The sequence below is a fragment of the Diadema setosum genome, chromosome 16, assembly GCF_964275005.1.
Source record: "Diadema setosum chromosome 16, eeDiaSeto1, whole genome shotgun sequence".
Lineage (NCBI taxonomy): Eukaryota > Metazoa > Echinodermata > Echinoidea > Diadematoida > Diadematidae > Diadema > Diadema setosum.
This window is the reverse complement of record NC_092700.1, coordinates 17545397-17572839: the sequence shown is the minus strand read 5'-3', so window position 1 is coordinate 17572839 and position 27443 is coordinate 17545397. Positions and strand designations below refer to the sequence as shown.

Genomic DNA, 27443 nt, shown 5'->3' with positions numbered 1-27443 from the left:
TCATAAAAGCAAAATATTCGCATGTTTTTATTTTCGTTTGTTTTGTCGCTAATTTCTGGCCGTGCGAAGTTCACACCGCGCGGCGACGAAAGACAGTGGATATGAATATTTATAAAATACGTCAAACGCTAAACGTAACGCACCGGATTCACGCACCAAAAATCCTTCTCTACATCCAAGCGCGCGACGCACGAAATTGTGAGATTACTGACAATGTTTTTGGATTGTGAATTTGTTGTGGAACAGTATTATTTATTTGAAGCATGTAGTAGGTCATAACAATAGACGGATAAGAGGGAGTCAGAGATGCAGACTGTCAGCATACATCAATCGTTCGATGCCGAATTTTCTAAAGGTAGGCCTAAACAAGATGAGCTTTTTCGAAGAGTCTGGTGTAGGTTAGTCCCATTCACTCAAATCTGTGTATGCAAGTAATTATTTTAGTTCTTGTTGCAATCCCAGCAATGCCAATGTGCTGAAATCAGAATGTGAATAAAATTATTTATGATATGAGAGCCAGGCATCTCATATTGAGTGCTAGTTCTACTGGAATTTAAAAGCACTAAAATTTAATGCGGGGAAATTACAGAATACCGGTTTTGCCTCATGTAAATTAGCATATTGGTGCGTATAAGAGCCGCCTCCGGCGGCTCTCCCTTAGAGATGAATTTCAGCCCGAAGGGCTGAAATTCGTCTTTCCCGACGTTTGGGGCCCCCAAAAAGGCCAGAAACGGAACGGCCGTCAAAAAGTAGGTTGACCACACAATTTTCATGAAAATTGAGTGGTTTCGGAGGAAAACTGCTCTAAATTGAGATAACTCGAGTAAATCGACGATAAAGAAAATCGACCCGATTTTGACGGAACTATTTTAATCGTGATGACGTCATCACAGCTGGCAGCCCTTCTTCCTTCATCTCTTTTCGACACAAGTCATCACGATACAATCACACTACACACTAGTTTGGCAAGGCAGCGCGTATACGCGTACTAGTATTGTCAAGAGACATGTGCGCACTCAACTGCTAACGTTATACGTATTGTACACTGTACTACTAAACATGCGCGCGTTCTGCAGACTCAATACGCGCTACCACTGCACACGTACGCATCATAAGCTGTTAATGTTGTGTACGTGTGTAGAGATACTTGTAGATACTGTTGTACGACTGCGCTGCATAGAGTAAACATAGTGGGCTGTCAAGAGCACCCACACAGTAAGCTAGCACCAGCAATTAGATAAGTGATTGTTTTCTAGTCTCACCTAAATTGCTATCAATTTCTAGGATATGGACTATCCTCGACTCCTAAAACCCAACGTGAGTATTAATCGTAAATTCGGGTGAATTTTAACGGCTAGTGCTAGACTAGCATCGTCAGGATCTAGAACTACATTTATTCGGGGGACACCCCCGAAACCCCCGAGAACAACGTAAGATACCACACTTCTCACCGCACAGAGCAAAGAAAACACACGTAAACAAATGCAATCGTCGACAGCCGAATCACGGACCGTATCGCAGATCGGATTAATATTTCAGATGGTTGCTATCGGCAAGCGTAATTACGCTCTTTTCAGAGCGATTTGCGCTCTCCGTGATTGGTTGCCAGTATTCTGTAATTTACCCTTTAATGCTCCTTAGCTAGCTTGGTAGGGCTTGTGCCGAAAGGGTGGGTTGGGTGGTGGCGCGTCGCGTTGACTGGAACCCCACCCTTCGTCCAAAGCCCCCCCCCCCCCCCCCCCGGTTTTGCCGAAAGGGTGCGTTGGTACTTTTTCTCATGTAATATTAAAAGACGAGTTTTGAATTCATATTTAACCTTCAAACAACCATTTCAAAGAGGCTATCGTCCGGATCCAATATTTAGTTCGTCCAATGTTCATTTGGTCCAATATCCATTTGGTCTTATATCCGTTTCTGTTTTACATTACAGGGCATGGATCATGTGGATAATCAGTGGCTTATCTATAGTCCAGCTGCTGGGGGTGCTGGCCTGGCACCATGGGGGAGGGGCGAGGGACCCTAAACTTTACCCTAATCTTATTTCATGTGTATGAGCATTTTTTTTTTTCTCCCTCAATGAAGGGTCAGAGGGTAGTCCGTAGTCGTAGAAAAAGGCCCCCCCCCCCCAAAAAAAAATAAATAAATAATAATAATAATAACCCAGTTGGTCATATAGACGAAACGATGATTGGACCAAATGGTACCTGATTAGAACAGGAGGCTGGCTTTAAACAACCTATTGTTAGACCAAATGACAATAAGATCAATGGTTATGAGACTAAATGGGTGTAGACTAAATGATGATAGACAGACTAAGGCTAGACCAACTGGGCAATGTACCAAAATTAATGATGTGTACACCAAATTTATAATTGGACAAATTTGGTTTTATTTTAGACCATTTGATGATTAGACGAAATGGAATTAGACCAACTCATAATAGACCAAATCGGTATTTGATGATGTAAATTGGTGTTAGACCAAAAATAGACCAAATGGCTATTATTAGACGAATTGACTGTAGACCAAATAGTAATTAAACCAAATAACAATTAGACCAAACAGTAATTGGACGAAATGATGACCAGACCAACTGGTTATTAGACCAACTGATATTAAACATTGCAACTGATTGACAAATTGCCCTACATCGACGTAAATAAGCACTGAATTGATCAGTGTCTTAGTAGTAGCCATGATAAAAAAATCATGGGCGTACATACTCGAGCAGGATTCGAACCTACGACCTCCTGATCACCGGACAGGCGTCATCTCCACTAGACCACCGAGCTTTCGCCCGACAGCAAGTGTTGGTTCTAATCCTTATAGCATGCAGCGGGTACTGCTTTGTTATTCAAATTTATGAAATTCTTCCGTCGAGATGTTTTCATTGCAACTGATTGACAAATTGCCCTACATCGACGTAAATAAGCACTGAATTGATCAGTGTCTTAGTAGTAGCCATGATAAAAAAAAAATCATGGGCGTACATACTCGAGCAGGATTCGAACCTACGACCTCCTGATCACCGGACAGGCGTCATCTCCACTAGACCACCGAGCTTTCGCCCGACAGCAAGTGTTGGTTCTAATCCTTATAGCATGCAGCGGGTACTGCTTTGTTATTCAAATTTATGAAATTCTTCCGTCGAGATGTTTTCATTGCAACTGATTGACAAATTGCCCTACATCGACGTAAATAAGCACTGAATTGATCAGTGTCTTAGTAGTAGCCATGATAAAAAAATCATGGGCGTACATACTCGAGCAGGATTCGAACCTACGACCTCCTGATCACCGGACAGGCGTCATCTCCACTAGACCACCGAGCTTTCGCCCGACAGCAAGTGTTGGTTCTAATCCTTATAGCATGCAGCGGGTACTGCTTTGTTATTCAAATTTATGAAATTCTTCCGTCGAGATGTTTTCATTGCAACTGATTGACAAATTGCCCTACATCGACGTAAATAAGCACTGAATTGATCAGTGTCTTAGTAGTAGCCATGATAAAAAAATCATGGGCGTACATACTCGAGCAGGATTCGAACCTACGACCTCCTGATCACCGGACAGGCGTCATCTCCACTAGACCACCGAGCTTTCGCCCGACAGCAAGTGTTGTTGAAGAATTTCATAAATTTGAATAACAAAGCAGTACCCGCTGCATGCTATAAGGATTAGAACCAACACTTGCTGTCGGGCTGTGTGTGGGGGGGGGGGGGGGGGGGAGGGGGTAGGAGGGAGGGGGAGGGGGAGGGGGATACGATCTTCCCTCTCCTAGGCCTATATACACTCCCAGTCCCCCCCCCCCCACACACACACCAGGGTTCAGTCCAGCTTTATAATCTTCGCAAAAAGAAAGAGAGAGAGAGAGAGAGAGAGAGAGAGAGAGAGAGAGAGAGAAGAGAGAATATTTTCCGGACCTCTAGAATTATTTTGGGCAAAGAGATATTTTGCACCCAATATGGGAGGCGAGGTCAACTGCCAACAGTTACTACGCCCTTGCAAGCCCTCTATAGGATCAACTCCCTGCATACTAGAGAGCTTTTACATTTTAAGAAATCAAGTGAAAATATCTCGTAAACACATTTTGGGAAAGTGTTTGGGAAATTGTAAATCCCAATGTGTATTTTAAGTCTATAGATGAGAACCGTGCGGGGAAAGAGTCAATTGAAAGAGGATAATTAATTATATCCCTTCCTACACGAGGGACCTTACGCATTTTTTTTTTTTTTCGTTGAAGTGATAGATCTAGCGCACACTTTTGATAAAATACTCGGATCAAAAAGTGTATTAAGTCTATAAAAGAAAGGGGGGTTGTGCGATGGTATCCCCCTTCCACGCGGGGGAGATCAATGATTTTGGACTTTCAGAATTGAAATTCAGCAATCTGGGCGCCGTTTTATCAAAAGATAAAATCGATTTTAAATTTCCTTACCACACAGGCTGTCATGTAATACAGTTGAAATCAACTATATAATCAATTTTAACTCTTCATAAAACAGGTCCCAGGTGCAAACTTTGGGCGAAATATTTGGACAGTTTTTCGTCAAAAAAAAAACAAAACAACAACAACAACAAGAAAATCTTCCACATCCCAGAAATTATTGGAGGGGGAGTAAAATTATTTCCGATGTTTTTCATTTTTATTGTTGACAGTCTGCTTCCTTGAGCTTGAGGCTTTAACCTTGAAGATTCTTGGAGAACTTGGGTCACAGTTGAACGGGTCAAGCTGGGCCAGGTTTCTTGTAGAACATCACAAGACGGCGGAGATGTTGTATGAACGTGCATCGATGATTATTTTGCGAGATACTGGCCTAATTATCATAAAAGCAAAATATTCGCATGTTTTTATTTTCGTTTGTTTTGTCGCTAATTTCTGGCCGTGCGAAGTTCACACCGCGCGGCGACGAAAGACAGTGGATATGAATATTTATAAAATACGTCAAACGCTAAACGTAACGCACCGGATTCACGCACCAAAAATCCTTCTCTACATCCAAGCGCGCGACGCACGAAATTGTGAGATTACTGACAATGTTTTTGGATTGTGAATTTGTTGTGGAACAGTATTATTTATTTGAAGCATGTAGTAGGTCATAACAATAGACGGATAAGAGGGAGTCAGAGATGCAGACTGTCAGCATACATCAATCGTTCGATGCCGAATTTTCTAAAGGTAGGCCTAAACAAGATGAGCTTTTTCGAAGAGTCTGGTGTAGGTTAGTCCCATTCACTCAAATCTGTGTATGCAAGTAATTATTTTAGTTCTTGTTGCAATCCCAGCAATGCCAATGTGCTGAAATCAGAATGTGAATAAAATTATTTATGATATGAGAGCCAGGCATCTCATATTGAGTGCTAGTTCTACTGGAATTTAAAAGCACTAAAATTTAATGCGGGGAAATTACAGAATACCGGTTTTGCCTCATGTAAATTAGCATATTGGTGCGTATAAGAGCCGCCTCCGGCGGCTCTCCCTTAGAGATGAATTTCAGCCCGAAGGGCTGAAATTCGTCTTTCCCGACGTTTGGGGCCCCCAAAAAGGCCAGAAACGGAACGGCCGTCAAAAAGTAGGTTGACCACACAATTTTCATGAAAATTGAGTGGTTTCGGAGGAAAACTGCTCTAAATTGAGATAACTCGAGTAAATCGACGATAAAGAAAATCGACCCGATTTTGACGGAACTATTTTAATCGTGATGACGTCATCACAGCTGGCAGCCCTTCTTCCTTCATCTCTTTTCGACACAAGTCATCACGATACAATCACACTACACACTAGTTTGGCAAGGCAGCGCGTATACGCGTACTAGTATTGTCAAGAGACATGTGCGCACTCAACTGCTAACGTTATACGTATTGTACACTGTACTACTAAACATGCGCGCGTTCTGCAGACTCAATACGCGCTACCACTGCACACGTACGCATCATAAGCTGTTAATGTTGTGTACGTGTGTAGAGATACTTGTAGATACTGTTGTACGACTGCGCTGCATAGAGTAAACATAGTGGGCTGTCAAGAGCACCCACACAGTAAGCTAGCACCAGCAATTAGATAAGTGATTGTTTTCTAGTCTCACCTAAATTGCTATCAATTTCTAGGATATGGACTATCCTCGACTCCTAAAACCCAACGTGAGTATTAATCGTAAATTCGGGTGAATTTTAACGGCTAGTGCTAGACTAGCATCGTCAGGATCTAGAACTACATTTATTCGGGGGACACCCCCGAAACCCCCGAGAACAACGTAAGATACCACACTTCTCACCGCACAGAGCAAAGAAAACACACGTAAACAAATGCAATCGTCGACAGCCGAATCACGGACCGTATCGCAGATCGGATTAATATTTCAGATGGTTGCTATCGGCAAGCGTAATTACGCTCTTTTCAGAGCGATTTGCGCTCTCCGTGATTGGTTGCCAGTATTCTGTAATTTACCCTTTAATGCTCCTTAGCTAGCTTGGTAGGGCTTGTGCCGAAAGGGTGGGTTGGGTGGTGGCGCGTCGCGTTGACTGGAACCCCACCCTTCGTCCAAAGCCCCCCCCCCCCCCGGTTTTGCCGAAAGGGTGCGTTGGTACTTTTTCTCATGTAATATTAAAAGACGAGTTTTGAATTCATATTTAACCTTCAAACAACCATTTCAAAGAGGCTATCGTCCGGATCCAATATTTAGTTCGTCCAATGTTCATTTGGTCCAATATCCATTTGGTCTTATATCCGTTTCTGTTTTACATTACAGGGCATGGATCATGTGGATAATCAGTGGCTTATCTATAGTCCAGCTGCTGGGGGTGCTGGCCTGGCACCATGGGGGAGGGGCGAGGGACCCTAAACTTTACCCTAATCTTATTTCATGTGTATGAGCATTTTTTTTTTCTCCCTCAATGAAGGGTCAGAGGGTAGTCCGTAGTCGTAGAAAAAGGCCCCCCCCCCCAAAAAAAAAAAAAAAAATAATAATAATAATAACCCAGTTGGTCATATAGACGAAACGATGATTGGACCAAATGGTACCTGATTAGAACAGGAGGCTGGCTTTAAACAACCTATTGTTAGACCAAATGACAATAAGATCAATGGTTATGAGACTAAATGGGTGTAGACTAAATGATGATAGACAGACTAAGGCTAGACCAACTGGGCAATGTACCAAAATTAATGATGTGTACACCAAATTTATAATTGGACAAATTTGGTTTTATTTTAGACCATTTGATGATTAGACGAAATGGAATTAGACCAACTCATAATAGACCAAATCGGTATTTGATGATGTAAATTGGTGTTAGACCAAAAATAGACCAAATGGCTATTATTAGACGAATTGACTGTAGACCAAATAGTAATTAAACCAAATAACAATTAGACCAAACAGTAATTGGACGAAATGATGACCAGACCAACTGGTTATTAGACCAACTGATATTAAACATTGCAACTGATTGACAAATTGCCCTACATCGACGTAAATAAGCACTGAATTGATCAGTGTCTTAGTAGTAGCCATGATAAAAAAATCATGGGCGTACATACTCGAGCAGGATTCGAACCTACGACCTCCTGATCACCGGACAGGCGTCATCTCCACTAGACCACCGAGCTTTCGCCCGACAGCAAGTGTTGGTTCTAATCCTTATAGCATGCAGCGGGTACTGCTTTGTTATTCAAATTTATGAAATTCTTCCGTCGAGATGTTTTCATTGCAACTGATTGACAAATTGCCCTACATCGACGTAAATAAGCACTGAATTGATCAGTGTCTTAGTAGTAGCCATGATAAAAAAAAAATCATGGGCGTACATACTCGAGCAGGATTCGAACCTACGACCTCCTGATCACCGGACAGGCGTCATCTCCACTAGACCACCGAGCTTTCGCCCGACAGCAAGTGTTGGTTCTAATCCTTATAGCATGCAGCGGGTACTGCTTTGTTATTCAAATTTATGAAATTCTTCCGTCGAGATGTTTTCATTGCAACTGATTGACAAATTGCCCTACATCGACGTAAATAAGCACTGAATTGATCAGTGTCTTAGTAGTAGCCATGATAAAAAAATCATGGGCGTACATACTCGAGCAGGATTCGAACCTACGACCTCCTGATCACCGGACAGGCGTCATCTCCACTAGACCACCGAGCTTTCGCCCGACAGCAAGTGTTGGTTCTAATCCTTATAGCATGCAGCGGGTACTGCTTTGTTATTCAAATTTATGAAATTCTTCCGTCGAGATGTTTTCATTGCAACTGATTGACAAATTGCCCTACATCGACGTAAATAAGCACTGAATTGATCAGTGTCTTAGTAGTAGCCATGATAAAAAAATCATGGGCGTACATACTCGAGCAGGATTCGAACCTACGACCTCCTGATCACCGGACAGGCGTCATCTCCACTAGACCACCGAGCTTTCGCCCGACAGCAAGTGTTGTTGAAGAATTTCATAAATTTGAATAACAAAGCAGTACCCGCTGCATGCTATAAGGATTAGAACCAACACTTGCTGTCGGGCGAAAGCTCGGTGGTCTAGTGGAGATGACGCCTGTCCGGTGATCAGGAGGTCGTAGGTTCGAAACCTGCTCGAGTATGTACGCCCATGATTTTTTTATCATGGCTACTACTAAGACACTGATCAATTCAGTGCTTATTTACGTCGATGTAGGGCAATTTGTCAATCAGTTGCAATGAAAACATCTCGACGGAAGAATTTCATAAATTTGAATAACAAAGCAGTACCCGCTGCATGCTATAAGGATTAGAACCAACACTTGCTGTCGGGCGAAAGCTCGGTGGTCTAGTGGAGATGACGCCTGTCCGGTGATCAGGAGGTCGTAGGTTCGAATCCTGCTCGAGTATGTACGCCCATGATTTTTTTATCATGGCTACTACTAAGACACTGATCAATTCAGTGCTTATTTACGTCGATGTAGGGCAATTTGTCAATCAGTTGCAATGAAAACATCTCGACGGAAGAATTTCATAAATTTGAATGATATTAAACAGTCTATTAGACCAACTGGCTGTAGACCAAGTCGTCGGTTGAGAATGATAAGGGCGTTAAGTTGCCACTAAACCCATAGTGTTCACGACCACTTAATGCCCTTCTCATTCTCAACAGACGAAGTGGTAATAGAGTGTAAACCGATCCGGACGATAGCCTCTTTGAAATGGTTGTTTGAAGGTTAAATATAAATTCAAAACTCGTCTTTTAATATTACATGAGAAAAAGTACCAACGCACCCTTTCGGCAAAACTGGGGGGGGGGGGGGGGCTTTGGACGAAGGGTGGGGTTCCAGTCAACGCGACGCGACCCAACGCTCCCAACGCACCCTTTCGGCAAAACCAGGGGGGCTTTGGACGAAGGGTGGTGTTCCCATTAACGCGACGCGCCACCACCCAACCCACCCTTTCGGCACAAGCCGTTTGGTAGAGAGAGAGAGTGTGTGTGTGTGTGGGGGGGGGGATATGATCCCCTCCCCTAGTCTATACCCTCCCTGTTCCCCCCCCCCCCCCCCCCCCCCCCCCCCCCCCCCCCCGGGGCCTGGGCCTGGCTCATAATCATATATTGAGTCCTAGGCCTACTCCTATAATAGTTCTACTGGAATCTAAAAACACAAATGCTCCATAGCTAGCATGATAGAGTGTGTGTGTGTGTGTGGGGGGGGGGGGGGATTACACTTGTGTACAGCGACGGCAGGGCTGTACGTGTGTAAAGTTGATCAGTGAATGTGATCATATAGTGACTGAATATTGCTAGCCTAATATTGCATATAATCAGTTGATGATTGTTGTACTTGTAGTTCTAAACATGGTTGGCAAACATGTCCTTTTTGGGAGGAAGGGGGCTTGGGTTATTATTAGAGGTCTACTTTCTTTTATGTAAAGAAAAATCAGTTGTCAATGAATTAAATATGCCTTTGTACTCAATTCATTTATCCTTCAGGTTCAGTAGTCAAAAACCTTGCTTGTATAAATCTGAGAGATCACTGCACTGGGACTGTGCATTTCAAAGAATTCCTGCCTAGCATACAGTACACCTTCTATGTTCTTTTAAGCTATTAGGTACAGTTGTAATACAAATATCACAACTGCCAACAGGTCTTACTACTGCAGATGGACTGTACTAGCCCCTGATAAAGAAAACAAAGTCAAGATGGGGGCGAATGAGGAATTTACATCAGGTGAAAAAGAGGAGTACACAAGTAAGTATACTGTAATTTTTTCCTGCCTCCAAAATGTTGTTTGCCCTATAATATTGGTAACTCAAATCAGATCAAAAAGTTTGTCTATTTAGCTTTTTCTTCTAGAAATTACTTTTAAATACCACCTACGTAGTAATGCTTCAATCTGACAGTTGCATGTACAATGTATTGATTAAATACTATTCCCAAACCAAAATGTGAGACTGGGTTGTCATTTTGCTTCACAGAGAAATAAGACAAAGGAAAGGTAAAGGAAAGGTAACAGAAAGGCAAAAATTTGCAGATTTGACAGTAAATTGTACTCCTTGTGTTTTATCAAATGAGAAATAATGCTGTCATGAATTTCCATTCACTAGAGGAGACTCTTGCATCCAGTTATAATAACCTCACTTTCGATCATAGAACTCGCTGACATACTGTACATGTATGATTTTATGTGTAATAAGTACTTCCGCCAAGGAAGGAGGTTAAGTAATCATTGGCATTGGTTTATCTGTTTGCAAAAAACTCAAAAAGTTGTCAACGGATTTGAATGAAACTTGCAGGAAAAGTGGATAATGACACATTCACAAGGAACAGATGACTCAGTTTTGGTAGTGATCTGGGAATTGTTACGGATTTTTAAAGGATTTTTTATCTTTATGTTTTTATGCACATTACAGTGGGTGCTCTGCTCAGGCAAGGCGGCGTGCAGCTGGAAGCTGATGACGTATACAAAAGGCTTCTATATTGGGAAATTGCATGCATGTACATTGTATGGGTGGAAATGAATTGCTGGCTTGGCGGAGGTCTACACTCTCTGAGTGCTTTTCTAGTTTGTTAAAGTGTCAGTCAGTTTGGCTAAGCATTGTAAAGCTTAAACAAAAATACTATGGCTAATCAGGGTATCTCCCACAGGTGCCTTAGGTATAATCATATCATTCTGTCCTTTGCCTCATTTTATAAGTACTGCAGGAGCATTACCTGGGAATTTTGGTGTTTGTTTGTTTGTTGTTGTTGTTTCCAGACATACATGTATATTTCCTGTTCTTACTTTCGTTGGGTTTCCATCCTTTTGCAGCCATATTTGAGAGTTACATCAGGGAGCAGCATCGAGCCGAACTAGAAGGCATTCTACTGAAGGAGGATGATTGTGAGCATTACAGTGTGGAGATAGAGTAAGTAAATCATGACAAAGCTTCATTAGGATGGTTGAAATTACTAGACTGAAAATTCACATGATGTCACATCCAAGTCAGACACAATTTGTATATAATATAGTTGTGATGTTTCAAGTTCAGACATCTTTCTCAGACATGGCTAGACAGACAATAATGAGCCACCATCTTCCCATCCAGTTTGACAGTTCCAAGTGAAAATTTGCTCTCCTACAGTGCTTGACAAGCTAGGACATATTGATGATACACACATCACAATTAACAGTAACTAAGTTGCATAGACTGCATCACAGACGTTATACTGCATTGATACTCTTCTGTTTGTAAAATAACACAGTATTAATTGTATGTGATGGTTGGCCTATCTTTTATTTTTTATTTTTTTTGTATAGTGCGATGACCCTTTTTGAGACCAACATGGAAGTGAGTGACCACATCCTGAGCAGCCCCCTGATGACACTGCCCCTTCTGGACGTTGCCCTGTCCAGAGTAGCCATGGAGGTGTACAGGAACCACCCAGACAAGCATAACATGGTAGGAGTCTGTGCATTTATACATCTGTGTCTCTTTCTCTGCTGAGATGTTGGCTTTAGGTTGCATAAACTTGATTCATGCTGAAAAATAAAAGAAAATAAGAAAGAACAGAAAGCATGACAGAAGCACTTGAAGGTGTTAAACCTTCCTTCTTGCTGGCACGAAGGGATTGTGTTAAAACTTCAATTGTGGTTACTCTTTAATATATCTCATTTGAAAGCTGAAGAAATCATGATTTATCAGATACCATGCAGTTGCTTTTATTCAAGACTGTGGTGACTTGCAAATAGATTATTACTGCCATTTTATTATGTCCAATTCCCTGCTGGCATATTAGATGTAAGAAAATTATTGATTAAAATCTATGGTCATTACAAAATCATAATCCATCAGTATCTCTGTTTTCCTGCAACCACAAAGTATAGAGAACTTAAGAGGATTTTTACTCTGTTACTACATGTATGTTTTACTCATTTTTATTTAGCTATGATGAAGCATTGTTTTGCCGCTTTATGGAGAGGTATTCTTGTAATGTATGTGTAATATGTATTTGAATTTGCTTCTTATTGGTTTTGTGGATGACAGAGCATGAAGACCAACATCCATGGCAGACTCATTGGGCTACCAGCTTGCCCTGAGCTGGTGCGTGAGCAGCTTCCTCGGAACACAGACATCGGACGCTTCCTGTCTGTGTCAGGTGAGGTTGATGTCCATCTATCGTCCTTTTTCTTCACTTTTTATATCTTTTTGGCCCATTAGTATATAGAGTGCTAGTAAAGGCAAGATGCTTGTTCTGTAAGTTAGTAATATGATCAATTTGAGGTAGTCATCCTTTTCATTTTGGGCCAGATTTGATGAGAGTCAAAAGCCAACACCCCATTCTAAATTTCTCAACTTTTTGAAACATTCAAATATAATCTGAGACAATTTGACTGAAATTGGTCTGCTCAGAAGTTGTGGCAGATGGATCATTTGAGATGATTAATGGTTTGGTGTGCTAAAGGTCAGGGCAAAAATCAAAGACGAGTTGAAAACGCACCTTGTCAGAAGATACCCCCCCCCCCCCCATACTTGAATGAACTTTTATCACACATGACTCAAGGATAAACTTGATAGAAAACTTGAAACGCTGGTTGCAAAGTCCACTGTTTCAAAGGTCACACAGGTGACTTTGCAGCATTTTTACTGAACTTCATCAGCTGAGGAAAAAAAAAAAACACTGAGAGGTTAAAAAAAAAATGAGGGGATTGAAAAGAAGAGAGGCATGCAGAAGACTGCATCCAATTGCCAACATGCGGATGTCATAATCTTTAAAGCTTTTGATGTGACTGATTTTCCTCAAACCAGGAACAGTGATCAGGACCACCCTGGTGAAGATGCTTGAGTTTGAGAAAGACTTCATGTGCTCCAGGTGCAAGCATGTCTTCTCTCAGCAGGTAAGATTGCAGTTCAAGTCTTCCTCCTCCCACCTGGCTGAGGTAATTTTCTTCTTTGTCATGAAAGGGAAACTCCAATCTGATTTTATGTTAATGTTTATGAAAAATATGATAATCTAACAAATGAAACTTACGAACTGTTTCAATAAACTTGGATGAGATGATAAAAAAGTCCTTGAAGTTTGTAAGTTTGGCTCATTTTTTTTTTTTTTTTGCAAAACTACGTGAAAGCATTGCCTATTTCCTAATGCCCTTTTCAATACCTTGATATCAGATGTTCAAAAATTTATTAAATTCTAATTTTTTTAATTTGAATTTTGCCTAAATTTTCACTCAGCTGTCACTTTTATTTTACTGTTTTTTATATGAAGTGACATTTATTATTTGTATATTTTTTGGTTTTGTTTACATTATTTTTTTAAAACTCCATCCTTGCCCTATATGCACTACTGATCTTGAGTACAGTGTCACAGAAATTTTCATTCTCAGGATATAGTGTTGAAAATATGGAATGAGTGCTTTAGTGATTAACCGTAACTTAAAAAGATAAATAAATAAATAAATTAAAGCATCGTCAAATGTGTGTCGGAATTCTGATGTCGTTGACAGGCCAGTGTTGAGAAGTACTACAGCGAGTGCAAACCCGAGCGCTGTCCCAATCCCGAGGGCTGTGGCTCAACCAAGTTTGCCTGCCTCTCCGGTGTGGATGCCAGTGGGGCCCCCTCTAGCTGCAGGGACTACCAGGAGATCAAAATCCAGGAACAGGTTCACAAACTCACCATGGGAACCGTATCCTTGATGAAAACAACAAAGATAATTATTTTGTTATTTGTGTTTGTGAGGATAGGTACACCCTGTATCTTCAATTTTGTTAAAGAGAACCACACTCATGGAATGAAAAGGAAGTATTCTCACTTTTCAGTAGAAAAGGTTATGGTGTCTACTTAGGGACAGCATACAAAGCAGTTGTGTTACAGGAGACAATATTTAGGGAAGTTGCCAATTTCATGGATGAACAATTGTCAACACGTGGACTTTGTAAGATATGCCCTGTTTAACAGTAAACTGTGAGCTATGTTTTAATGTATCCATATTTTACTTGCAGTGGTGAAGCAGCAATGATGCAAAATGGAAGGCAGGTTCTTGAGATGAGATGGCAGCTGTTCTGCTGTTTCCAGAGCTGTGAATCAGCTGCATCATATACTATATTCCACATCATCTGTTGCTTGAGGAGCTGTTGTGATTCAGTGGTTAAGACCTCAGACCATTAATCACAAGGTCCCTGGTTCAAGTCCCCTTGCAGCAGTTGTGCCCTTACACAAAGTTTTTTGTCTACATTGCCTAGTCCTTTGGAAGGGGTGGGGGAAGAGGTTACCTTGCCCATAAGCATACGTTGCTTCCTTAGTGGCCTCATGAAACAAATCATGATTCAAAATGAATTGAGTGTGTAATATTACAAAACAGAACCAAAGAAGAGCGACAAATGGTGGCTGGATATCAAGAAAGATAGGACCCATTTTTGTCTGTGGTTGTGATATAGTTTGACAGCATTTTTCCTTGACAGTGACCTTTGACCTGTAGATCCCGAGATCAATGTGGGTCATTTTGGAGGATGACTTAGTGGATTCCTGTAAAGCTGGTGACGACATCACTGTGACGTGAGTTTGAGCACATTTCTCCTCCTATTTGTTTCAATTTATCTGTGCCTTTCGATCTTGAAAGAAGTTGCTGTGTAGGACAGTGTCTGAATATGTTCAACCTGCGAGTATTCATCTATTAGCTAGTTAAAATCTGCTGTGTGTGGCAGCAACATGTCTTGCAAATGTTGACAACAGTTTTCTATTTTTGCCATTTTGCCAGGTTATCAATAAGTATGCTTTGTCATAATTAGATTTATCAATCTTTCTGAAATTTATATTTGTCTAGTCCAGAGTTTACTGGAATGATTGTCAGGTGAAAAAGAGCAAAGCAAACTGTTTTCCAAATGCATTCAAACTTCAATCTAGTTGGTGCACTAACAAGTCATTCCTATGCTACATTAGAGCTACCAGGCAAAGTTGCAGACATCATAGACATAGCTTGCCTTCAAGGCAAATTCTTTACTATAATTTGTGAAAAGCTGAACTGAAATTGAGATGAAACTATGCCCGTAGGTGCTTTTTTCAGGAAAATATTTCTTCTTCAGTTAGTGAAAATGCCACACCAAACTTCACTGACCAAAATTTGGTCTATCCCTTGCTGCATTCCCCTTTCTTTCCTCGCACCTCAGGGGGACGGTGATGCGACGCTGGCAGTCGGTCTATGTGGACTCCAAGTGTGAGATTGACATGGCGCTGCGAGCCAATCACATCCAGGTCAAGAACGAACAGAGGGAGGTCCTGACCATCACTGAGGAGATGGTAAGCCAGTGCATTTTCAAGATCAAACATGACTCGTCAACTTCAGCTTGAAATTCAAATTGAGCTATTGACCTGTTGAAGACCTGTTGCAAGTATACTGGGGCAGGTGTCAATGAAAGATGTACTGTAAAACATGATATTTTCGAGTCATGAAATTCTTTCGAATTGGAGCCAACAGCCTTCTTCGCAGCACAAAATTTTCACTGCATGAAATTTTCGGAAGTTGCCTCTAACATTCAGTGCGTATAGTGGAGACAAGAACTTTCACATGCATTTTAATTTCGCAAATCTTGGCTCGCAAAATTAAAATTCACACGAACATTTCTCATTTTACAGTGTGTGAGAGCCAATTGAGGTAGTACTCGACTCTAAAAGTTTTATTATTTTTCTTTTGTTTGTTTTAATTCATTGCTGGTTATCTAGATTTATCATTATTGAATCCAATACATGTGACCATTTGAAAGCATTATTGGTGTTTGGCAGAAAACAAAAAAAAAAAAAAAAACCTACTAGATCTATGTATCTGTATCATCACCAGGCTGGTATACCAGTCTATTCAGGGAGGTGGAAGAAAGATCTTTCTTCCACCTCCATGGTCTATTCAAGTTCATGGATATATATTTCTTTGGGATAATGTGATGAGCCATGCAACTACCTTCTTCCTATTTACTGCACTGCTTTGCAGTAAATGAGATTTTTGTTCCGTAATCAACTTTGCTATCTAGCTTCCATGCTTTAGTTGTAGCTGTTGAGCAAGTCCTGGGCCCCATTTTATCAAAAGGTATAATCGATTATAAAATTCCTAGCCACACAGGCTGCCATAGACTTATGACAGAAATCAACTATATAATCAATTATAACTCTTCATAAAACAGGGCCCTGGTCAAGCATTGTGCTTCTCAAAGACAATTGATGTTTTGAAGGTATACCTGCATTTTAAGCTTTTGCATTTATCTCATTTGTATACCCGCTGCTTTCATCTTTATAGAGACAAGAATTTGAAGCATTCTGGGACAAGCACCGTTTCAAGCCACTGACAGTGAGTGAACTTCATCTATCTTTATGGTATATGGCATTGATGTTCCGCTTTATCATCTACCTAAAAAGACTGGCCTAACTAGGGTTATGAAAGTGTCTGTTGAGACACAGAAAGTCGTTACTCCACAGACTTTAAAGCTCATCTGCCACTCTGTGTTTGAATGTTTCCAATGAGTCACATACCTGTATGACAGTGACTCAGTGCTTGGTTTCAATTGTCTGGGGTGCTTGTTTAGGGCTTGTTAGGTGTATTTTATTATCCTTTTGTAGTTTGTGTGGTTTGTTCTTGCAATTCCACGTATCATGTGATAGCATTTCCATTATGCAATTTGTATTGTTACAGTTGAGGAAATGCACCCTATAAGTATTGCTTCTTTAGCTCTTCTCCCCATTTCCAGCATTTTCACATACTAATGACATTTTGGTTTTTTTTTTTCTTCCTTTTTAATTTCATACCTAAACGTTTTGTTCTTATTACATTCTAAAGATAACACTTGTTTATGCACTGATTTACTCTGAAGTTTCATATTTATGTGATTTTGTCAGTGATGGAAAACTGAATGAATGAATGAATGAATGAATGAATGAATGAATGAATGAATGAATGAATGAATGAATGAATGAATGAATGAATGAATGAATGAATGAATGAATGAATGAATGAATGAATGAATGAATGAATGAATGAATGAATGAATGAATGAATGAATGAATGAATGAATGAATGAAAGAAAACTAGGCTGTACTATGAAGTTATTTGATAGTATCAATTGAAAGCCTGCTCTCGCCATTTCCTCGCCAGGGTCGTAACACCATCCTAGCCAGCCTGTGCCCACAGGTGTATGGACTCTACGTGGTCAAGTTGGCAGTTGCTATGGTGTTGGCAGGGGGCGTGGCCAGGGAGGACCAATCAGGGACCAGGACCAGGGGGGAGTCCCACCTGCTGTTGGTGGGGGACCCAGGTGAGACAAAAATACAGCGTACTCCCGTTAAAACAGACACAGTTATAACGAAATTCCAGTTACAACGAAGTAAAAATTGAGGCCACAACATTATCTGCTCTATGTATTTTCATTATTTATTTGTTTGGTTATAAAACAAAAGAAAGCTGCCGGTCCCAAGGACTTTGTTGTAGCAGGAGTCGCTGTATTACCTCCGCCAAGGAGGTTATCATTTTGATGGAATTGGTTTGCTTGTCTGTTTGCAGAAAATGACATGTCTGTTCTGTAATTACCATAAATTGGGTTTTAAAACAATTCTCTCGTCTGCAGGTACAATTGTAGGTGATGTAAAGTTGTCTATTGTGTTACAATTTAAGAAAAGCAAAGTTCTCTGTTTTCATGGTGTGTTTAACAAATATAAATGCAGGCACGGGGAAGTCCCAGTTTCTGAAGTATGCGGCCAAGGTGGTTCCCCGGTCAGTCTTGACCACAGGCATAGGGTCAACCAGTGCTGGCTTGACGGTCACTGCTGTCAGAGACTCTGGAGAGTGGACGTTGGAAGCAGGGGCCTTGGTCCTGGCCGATGGTGGACTGTGCTGCATAGGTCAGTGAGGAAGTGACCATTACCCTATATTGGTCAGGGTGATGGAAGGGGGGGGGGGGCATGGGAGTAGAAGTTTTCCTTTGTGGGTGCTATAATTTGCCATGCTTAAACCAAAGATTATGTTATGTGTACACACTCAATGGTTAAAATGTCAGCTCAAACAACCACCTTTGCTTGTGTAGTGTGCATTGGAGCATACATTCAATTTATCTGTGTATGGGTCAAAGTTTAGATCAGGCAACTCTAATGGTGTAGCAGCAAGAAATAAAGATATTGTTTGAAATTTCCATTTCTGTTTTAGTGTCAGTATAAGACGTGTTAATTTTCCATCAGTAAAAAACAGGAATAGATGTGACAATATACGAGTAAGTTACAGGTGCATGAGGATATTTCATCAAATGAAGTTATCATTGAAATCTTTTGTCACATGGGTCATCACTTCAAGCCACAGTAAGCTTGATATTACCTAACACCACCACATTTTGTGATCAAGGGCTTAAAGCTCGATGAGGAGCTCAGAAGTGTGATTTCAGTAGTACCAGCAAATTTTCATTGAGATCAAAACCAGTTATAGTAATTTACTCTCAAATAAGAAACAGGATGTTTGATGCGAAACACATTGGCTGCACATTTGGAAAATGGTCAGCACATCCTCTTATTGTCAGCTATGCAGTCTTGCAACTGCAGAAACAGTTGCCACTCATTTTATTTCATTATTTAAATGTTTTTCTATTTCCTTGCTTGCAGATGAGTTTAACAGTATAAGAGAGCACGACAGAGGAAGTATACATGAAGCCATGGAGCAGCAGACAATTAGTGTTGCCAAGGTAACAGCTCATCCCACCACTCCCACCCCTGTACCAGATTTAAGAACCATTGCCAGCTTTGTGTAGACAAAAAACTTCTGTATGCAGTCTACTTTTGCAAATCTTGGCTCCTCGCTCGCGAAGTTCGCAAAAGTTTAATGCATGCAAAAATCTATAGTTTTACAGTGTTCTGACTCGGTTTGAAAGATGTAGAACTTGACTTTTTCTAAACCTGGCATGTTATGGTTAGTATTAGCCAGTTGAAGACTAGTCCAGAGTAATCTTGGGCTGGGGTAGATGGGAAATGCATGTGATAAGAAAATCAAACCAACTTCAACAGGTTAATGAGAATCTTTCCATGTTCTCACCCCTTCACCCCCTCAATCTCTCCCCTCAACCCCTCCCTTCGATCCCTCCCTCTGACCCTTTCACCTACATCCCCCTCTCATGATTACCCCATCACTCCTCTCAACTAACCACCTCCTCCAACCCCACCCTCCACTCCAAAGGCTGGTCTCGTGTGCAAGCTCAACACCCGCACCACCATCCTGGCCGCCACCAACCCCAAGGGCAAGTACGACCCCGACCAGTCCATCAGCGTCAACATCGCCCTCGCCAGTCCGCTCCTGAGCCGCTTTGACATCGTCCTGGTGCTGCTGGATTCGCAGAACGAGGAGTGGGACCGTGTCGTCTCTTCCTACATCTTGGAAGGGAGTGCCCCAGGACCACAGGGTACAAAGCTGCACCTCTCTCCATCTCACTTTCATGTTGGTGGTGGTGGTAGTGTTTTTTATGCCTCCGCCAACGAAGTGGCTGGAGGCATTATGTTTTCGGGTCGTCTGTCCGTCCGTCCGTCCGTACGTACGTCCGTCCCGTTTTGTTTTTGTCGATATCTCAAGAACCGTGTGGTGGTTTTACATCAAACTTGGTATGAGGGTATATCCTGGGGGATAATACTTTGTTTGGATTTTAGGGTCACGGGGTCAAAGGTCAAAGGTCACAGGTTATTTTGTGGAAAAAAAAGGTTGAAAATTCATGTTTTTCTCCATATCTCGCAAATGGTTCAAGGTATCTTCATGGAACTTAGTATATATGCTTGTTCCAATGGGCAGTGATTATCTAGGGAAGTTGGGGGTCATGGTTCAAAGGTCAGGGGGTCAAAGGTCAAGGTCAACTCCTCAAAATATCACTACTTTCCTTATATTTATGCAATGCCTGAAGGTTTTGGGTTGTTTTTTTTAAACTTGATGTATGCATGTATTACCCAATATATATTCTCTAGGAAGTTTCTTGCCAAAAGGTCAAAGGTCAAAAGGTCAAAGGTCAAGTGAAAGTGCTGAATTGCACTGTTTCCTCCATATCTCAAAAGTAACTCAAGGTATCATCATGAAACTTACATATTTATGCATGTTCAACCTAGCAGTGATTCTCTTTGGAACTGTGAGGTCAAAGGTCAAAGGCCAGGTTTAGATAATGCTAGTTTCCCATTTGATACTGAAATTATACTTTTTCTCAATACCTTGAAAATTATTCAATGCATAAACTTATTAAAAGTAAAAATCATCAGTTCCCCAAATACCTGCTCTCTGACATTTTAATCATTCATTCAATTGAACCTAGTTCTAGGAAAGTGAACATTCAGCACATTTGTGGCAAACCTGTCATTTTGATATTTTGCCAATTGTGTGAAACTGTCATCACACATTGTCAAGACATTGTACTATAGACCTATTAGGAGAACCATGCATTATGGCGGAGGCATATCAGTCGCCGTAGCGATATATCTAGTTTTTTTTTCTCAATTTTCATCATATCATCGTGTTACTTTATTCTGTAGAAGGGGTGGCAGAGGTAATGGCTTTCTTGTCCTTTGATAGAGCCGGGGTTTGGGATTGGGAGGGAAATGTTAATTAAAGCGGCTGTAGAGTGTAGCACTGAAAGCTACACTGTAGAAAGATGTGATAATGCAATCTGCAATAATTGATGATTGGAGACTACACCATTGGCAAAGCATGCGTGACTCACATATTGTATTTGATGGCACCAAATTACTAGAGAGCTGTTTAGAGCAACACAGACTGTATGTGCCCCTCAGAATGCTAATCTTTTAAATGTTTTAAACGTCTCAAGTGTGTGTTGGTTTCTCACCTTTGCTGCATCAGGAGACAAACAAACCACAACAATAGCAAAAGCCATTTGTATCAGAAAGTTTAGAAACTAATGTCTGTTTGGGCGTGGCTTTCTCCCCTCCACCGCATCAGGAGCCCCGCCCGATGAGCTGTGGAGCATCGAGAAGATGCAGACTTACCTGAGCATCATCAAAACCATCGACCCCGTCATGACCCCCCAGGCCAACATGTGAGTGAAACGCTGGCTCTTGTGGTGTCGTTTCATTGCTCAGACTCTCTCTGCGTGCGCACTTTGAAAACGCATCTTCACACAACACCATGTTTACTGCAAGACATGACACACCTGCTGATGAATTCTTAAATAAGCCTGCCCCCATCCCCTGTCTGCCTAAGACCTGTCTGCTCTTTATCTATTACATTTTGTTTTCTGTGAACTCTCCAGCCATCTTTAAACTGCCACAGGAGAGCAAGGGTCAACTTGTACATGCCATCCTTATACTTGGACTCTCATACACTTTGTTGTGTTCCATTTTAATATCTAATAGTAATAATAATAATAGTAATGATAATAATAAGAGTAATAATGATATTCTTCTTTTACTTTTCACATACTTATCTGAAAGACACTCTGTACACTTTACAAAAATTTCTAACTATCAGGAAAAAAACTAAAAAATTTTTCAAAATGCAAATTTGCAAAATGAGCTTATTAGCATTGATTCCCTCATGTTTAGATGCGTGACTACTCATGGGAAGCTAAAAACAGAGTCACGCGTGAAAGTCTCGAGGGATTATAAATGCCAATGTTAACTGTATTTATATTGCATCACGCAATAATTCAATCGAATACCATGTTGCCATGACATTCACATCCCATAATCCTTTACTGATGCCTCCAACAGGGTGCTGAGTCGGTACTACCAGGCCCAGCGGCGGGCGGACCTGAGAAACGCGGCCCGGACCACCATCCGCCTGCTGGAGAGTTTGGTCCGCCTGGCCCAGGCCCACGCCCGGCTCATGTGCCAGTCAGAGGTCAGAGTTCAGGATGCCGTGGTGGCGGTCAGTGTCGTGGAGTCCTCCATGCAGGTGTGTTCCTAGGAGACGGAAAGATGGAAGCATTCTCTTGTCTGCCAGCCTTTTCATCTTGCTCTTGATTACACCATTAAATGCAAAGTTCTGTTTAACACACATCTTCAAAAAGTTTTATCCACAAGGTGGAAATGGTCCAGAGAGGAGCTGCGAGGTTTACTCTGAATTGCTACCATAATACCTGAAGTGTCACTTTTAAAAATGCTGCAAAAACTTGATGGGACCACTCTGGAACAGTGCAGAGAAAATGACAGGCTAACCATGAAGTACAAAATACACCCAAACACATAACTATCAGATACCATACATGAGAACTGTATCACATCGCCATTCGTTCTTTCAGCAAGGAACAACAAGGAGCTTGAATTCCTTGTCCTTGGAAATTAGGGCAGTGCCATCTGTGGGAGCATTCTGAAACCGACTTACGGTTGATCACAATGGCTAGTCTTTGTTCTTCATATTTGCTATATGCTTGTAAATATCCGTAAATGAACTGTATTATAATGTAGGTAGACAGGCAGACTCAACCAGAAGAAGGAGATGAAAGTTCATCTTGACGTCACATTGCGTTGTATGAAAACAGAAATATCAGAAAAAGGTGATCAATGAACATTTTAGGGAAATATTCTGTCACACAAAGAAAATTATGAACTGGTAGAGTTTAGAGAGTGAGACAAATTGGCCACTCTGTGTGACGTAAGTGTTGAATGCCTCTCCATTTGGTTCGTACACAGAAATTCACTAATTTTTGTATTTCTCAAATATTTCTGCATAGACGGAACTTATCCGCTGGTGAGGACCTGACAAAACATAATTATAACTTTCAGTGCATATTAAGAACAGGTCTAACAAACAATTTTCTGTGGAGAAAAATGATAGTTTGGTTAATTTCTGCGTACAATCTGAATGGAGAGCTGCTCAACAACTCAATAACTTCTGCCAAATCGATGTATTTCAATTAGATAATCTTCCAGTGCTCCTCAAAATGGTTCATTGCTGTCTTTGATAATCATGCATCCTTGCTGTGACCTTTGACACATTTGTAGGGGGCAGCTCTGCTTGGAGGGGTCAATGCACTTCACACCTCCTTCCCTGAGGATCCAGAGGACGAGTACAAAAAGCAAGGTGAGAAGAATGGGAAGTGAAACCTTTGACCAGTCTACTTTAAAGAGAGTAGCATTATATTTATCTCTCTTTTTTCTTTTTTTTTTTTTGGTATTTGTTGTTTTTAATGGTTACAATGTCTGATAGTTGACAAAATTGTAGTGACATTTTTTTCCCTTCATAGCTAAATACAAGTGTGGAAAAGAAAAATAAGGAAGTGATGTAGCATTTTTTTTTCTCAGTCTTTTGTTTCACATTGTCATGTCTACACATCAGGATGAAAATTATTCCCAATCTAGAATGATGGTGTGGAAGAAAGTGAAATGCATGAAAAGGAATCAACTGGGGAATTAGTCTTTTGGATACATTCACAAATGACTTGGTTGCATTAACATTCAAAGCATTAAGTGTCAGAAGTACTGTAATACAAACTTGTATTGTACTGGTTACCAGTACCAATCAAGAAGAGCTGAATAGAGCATTACAACCTGCATTGTGCATAGATCAAAACTGTAACGAATATCAATATTTTTTTTCATGTTTAGAGTTTGGATGGATTGGTAATAAATGTTGCATATGCTATTTTGAACAAGTCTGATTGTGTGTAGGTCTTGTACATACGGTGCATTTCTGTTTAAACAAACAGTTTTTACAATATTGAGGATACAACAAAGCACCAGGTAAGGTCCCTAAATAATCATCTATAGATCTTTATACACTATTTGTTTGGCTGTGACAAAATTTTGATATAATGAAAGAATATTGCCGGTCCCAAGGACTTTGTCATTACTGGAGTCGCCTGTTGTAAGGAAAAAAAGAGTACACACACAAACAGCTTCGATTTTCATCTCCTCATCTCTCTCCAGCATCCCTCATCCTGAGTCATCTCGGGTTGGAACATCTTCTCCTAGAGGAGCAAGATCACCTGGATCACCTCGCCAAGGAGCGGCAGTCCTCTGAAGAGGAGGAGGAGCGGAGGAGGAGGGGCGAGGATCCCGCCGACCAGACCATGGACCCTTTCGACGGATCGCAGGAACCCGGAAACGAAGGGCCGCAGGCAGTCGATCCCGGGAGTTCCCCTGTTGATGATGGATGTGTGATGGTAGTGCCGGATTCACAAGTCAGCCTAGAGGAAAGCGGAGACCACTTGGGGAAGTCTGATCAGGTCACAGTGGATGAAGGAACGGTCGAAAGAAAAGACTCTGAGCATGATTTGGGAAGGGCGGAGAATGAGACAGGGTTTGGAGATGGATTGCCGGATGACAGCAACTATCCCAAGCAGCACAGAACAGTCAATACTCATGCACCAGTGGCAGGAAATCATAGTAAAACTAATAAGCAGCAAACGTCCACTGGTGCAGCAAATGGGAATGCTGTACTAACTGATGATGAAGATGACGATGGGGATGTTGTCATGGCAACCGTTTCCAGTCAGGGAAGCGCCGTTGACAGTAGGAATCATACAGCACACAAACCGAACCTACAGGTTGTTAAAGATGCAGCTCAGGGTGAGATGAAAAACTCGGGAACTGGAAGGAAATCTAATGCAGTGAAGAAGGTAAATGACAAGAGGGTGTCTTCTATGCCAAATGGAGATAAAGGACAAAATTGTAGTAGTATAGGCAAGGACAAACTATTAGAAAGCAGGACCTTGGAAGATGAAACTGATGTGTCTCAGCAGAAGGAGAACCCAGAAGAAAGTGGGAGGAGTTCATCACTGCTGGAGAGCTTTCGCAAGCAGTGTGGCCAGTTTGGTTGGAAGCGCCAGACAGGTGGAAGAAAGCTACCCTCTAAATCCTCAGCAAGCGATTCAGATGGTGTTGAAAATTCAGCTCCTCCAGGAAGAGAAAACCGAGTGCCCGAAGAGACACGGCCATCAGATGCAGAGGGCAAGAGTGGGCGTAAACGAACCCTAGAAAAGCCAGGCCAGGACACCAGTTCCAAGAAGAAGCAGAAAGTGGCATCATCATCCAGAGACATAGAGGAGGTCACACCTCGGAGATCATCATCAACATCATCATCATCATCTTCATCTGCATCCTCATCATCTCTCTCTGGTGGCAGAAGACCTGCCCTTTCAACACTGAAGAAGCTCCAAGGTTTCACATTTTCTCCGCCCCCTCCCAAGGAGAACGGTGGCCCGCCCCTTACAAATGGGGCGGCAAACAAAGTCAGCACCTCTCCAGCTGTGTCCCATGCAAAGCATGCAACATCAAAAGCAAAAGAAATGTCAGTGAGTGGAGCCAAAGCAGCCAAAACAATTCCTAAAGCTGTCACAGACGATTTTGATGGCTCCATCTTTACCACAGGTGATGACTTAGATGAGCTAGACTTTGATCTGGATGGATCACTGTGAAATAAAAACAGAAAGATGTGCCTAAAAATTTTGCATCATGGATGAAAGCTTGAACCCTTTCAGTGCCAGGGACTTTGAACAGTGTGTACAGTGTTACTTGGGGTTTCTGTGCCAACCAGCACTCAAAGTGCACAAATTGCTATTTAAAGGGTGTCAAGTCCTTCTTATGTACTCTCACTATACTCTCACATCCCTTACAGTTTGATCACAGGTGACAGTATGGAACAAGATAACACTTGTCCAATGTCCAGTGAAACTGACTTTAAAGGGACATTCCAGACAATATGTAGAATATCACGAGTTAGGTAGGTAAACTGAATTTAAAGGGTTATTCTAGACAATGTATAGAATTTCACATCAGGTAGGACATAAATCGATAATGCCATGTACAGATTTATGGAACTTATTGCGGTCCTTGAGCAGATAAACTAATGCTCTGAAAAACAAAACAAAATACAACGTACACTAAATGAGCATGATGACATACGAGGCTCACACATTCTAGCAATGTAGCAACGTATTTTTATTACCATACCACTTGCTTGACAAGTTCACCTCTGTAGAATTTATGAATGCTTTCTTCTTTAGAGGTTCTCCTTCAGTGAGCATCCAATTATGAGTTCTTATGTGAAGCTACATGTACTATCTCATCATCCTTGTTCACTATGATTTTTTTTTTAATATGAATTTTGAAAATATTATTATACGTCATCCCAATTACCATAAATTCTGAAAATTTGTATCCAGTATAACCTAGTGATAGATGCTGAAATGTGCAAGTGTAAAAATTCATCTGAAGGTCTCCTTTAAGTAATGGAGTGAATTTTCTGAAGTACAGGAAAACTAAAGGACAGAAGGACAGTATTCCTGAAGCTCACTGTTGGTGCAGGAGGTGTAAGAATGTACTGTATCAGAAGTGCAGTAAATACATGTAGAAGTAACATGTTTATACTTTCCCATGAGACTTTTACAATTTTAACATAGCACAGGGAAACTCTGTTATTACGAAGTTGCTGGTGTTGCCAATTGTGCCTTTTTATGACCAATACCTTGTAAATGTGCCCCCCCCCCAAAAAAAAAAAAAAAAAGAAAGACCAGCTAAATACAGAAATAGAAAATTGGGAATACACATGTACTGATTTCACCTCATCAACAGTGGTACCATGTAAACAGGTTCATTATAAAAAGCTTTCCCAGTAACCATAGTGAAATGTCATGATATTAAGCAGGTCATATTTAACAAAACCCTGCTACAAATCAAAAACGTCATTTTGTTGGTCCCAACATTGTGTATTTTTTCTAGGTTTGTTCATTTGTTTGTTTGTCTGTTTTTATGCCTCCGCCACGAAGTGGTGCCGGAGGCATTATGTTTTCGGGTTGTCCGTCTGTCCGTCCTTCCGTCCGTCCGTCCGTCCGTAATGAATTTTGTGGCAAGCGTAACTAAAAAACCTTTTGAGGCATCCTAATGAAACTTGGCATGTATGTGTATTAGGGGGTGAAGTTGTGCCTATCAACTTTTGGGTGCACATGCTCAAGGTCAAAGGTCATAAGGTCAAGGTCAAATATGTAAAATTTCACTATTTCCTCCATATCTATGCATTGGCTGAAGATATTTTCTTGAAACTTAGTGTATGCATGTATTA

At 41.2% G+C, this 27443-nt stretch overlaps 1 protein-coding gene across 1 annotated transcript; it reads left to right on the top strand.

Moving 5' to 3' along the window:
* The first annotated feature begins 4814 nt into the window (after positions 1-4814).
* On the top strand, positions 4815-25822 carry LOC140240272 (uncharacterized). Its single transcript, XM_072320057.1, has 18 exons — positions 4815-5178; positions 10104-10207; positions 11268-11364; positions 11757-11898; positions 12484-12595; positions 13246-13334; positions 13944-14123; positions 14916-14992; positions 15604-15733; positions 16722-16772; positions 17574-17733; positions 18140-18316; positions 19064-19143; positions 19632-19854; positions 21384-21480; positions 22154-22337; positions 23387-23465; positions 24311-25822. Exons 2-18 carry the CDS (start codon positions 10159-10161, stop codon positions 25798-25800), a joined length of 3417 nt encoding a protein of 1138 aa, XP_072176158.1. The 5' UTR covers positions 4815-5178; positions 10104-10158; the 3' UTR covers positions 25801-25822.
* Positions 25823-27443: the final 1621 nt, after the last annotated feature.

Excerpts from the sequence above, each read along its gene's own strand:
- LOC140240272 (XM_072320057.1), top strand. The coding sequence starts at position 10,159 with ATGGGGGCGAATGAGGAATTTACATCAGGTGAAAAAGAGGAGTACACA. Across the intron at positions 13,335-13,943 it reads AGCATGTCTTCTCTCAGCAG|GCCAGTGTTGAGAAGTACTA; the intron begins GTAAGATTGCAG and ends TGTCGTTGACAG. Across the intron at positions 16,773-17,573 it reads ACCGTTTCAAGCCACTGACA|GGTCGTAACACCATCCTAGC; the intron begins GTGAGTGAACTT and ends TTTCCTCGCCAG.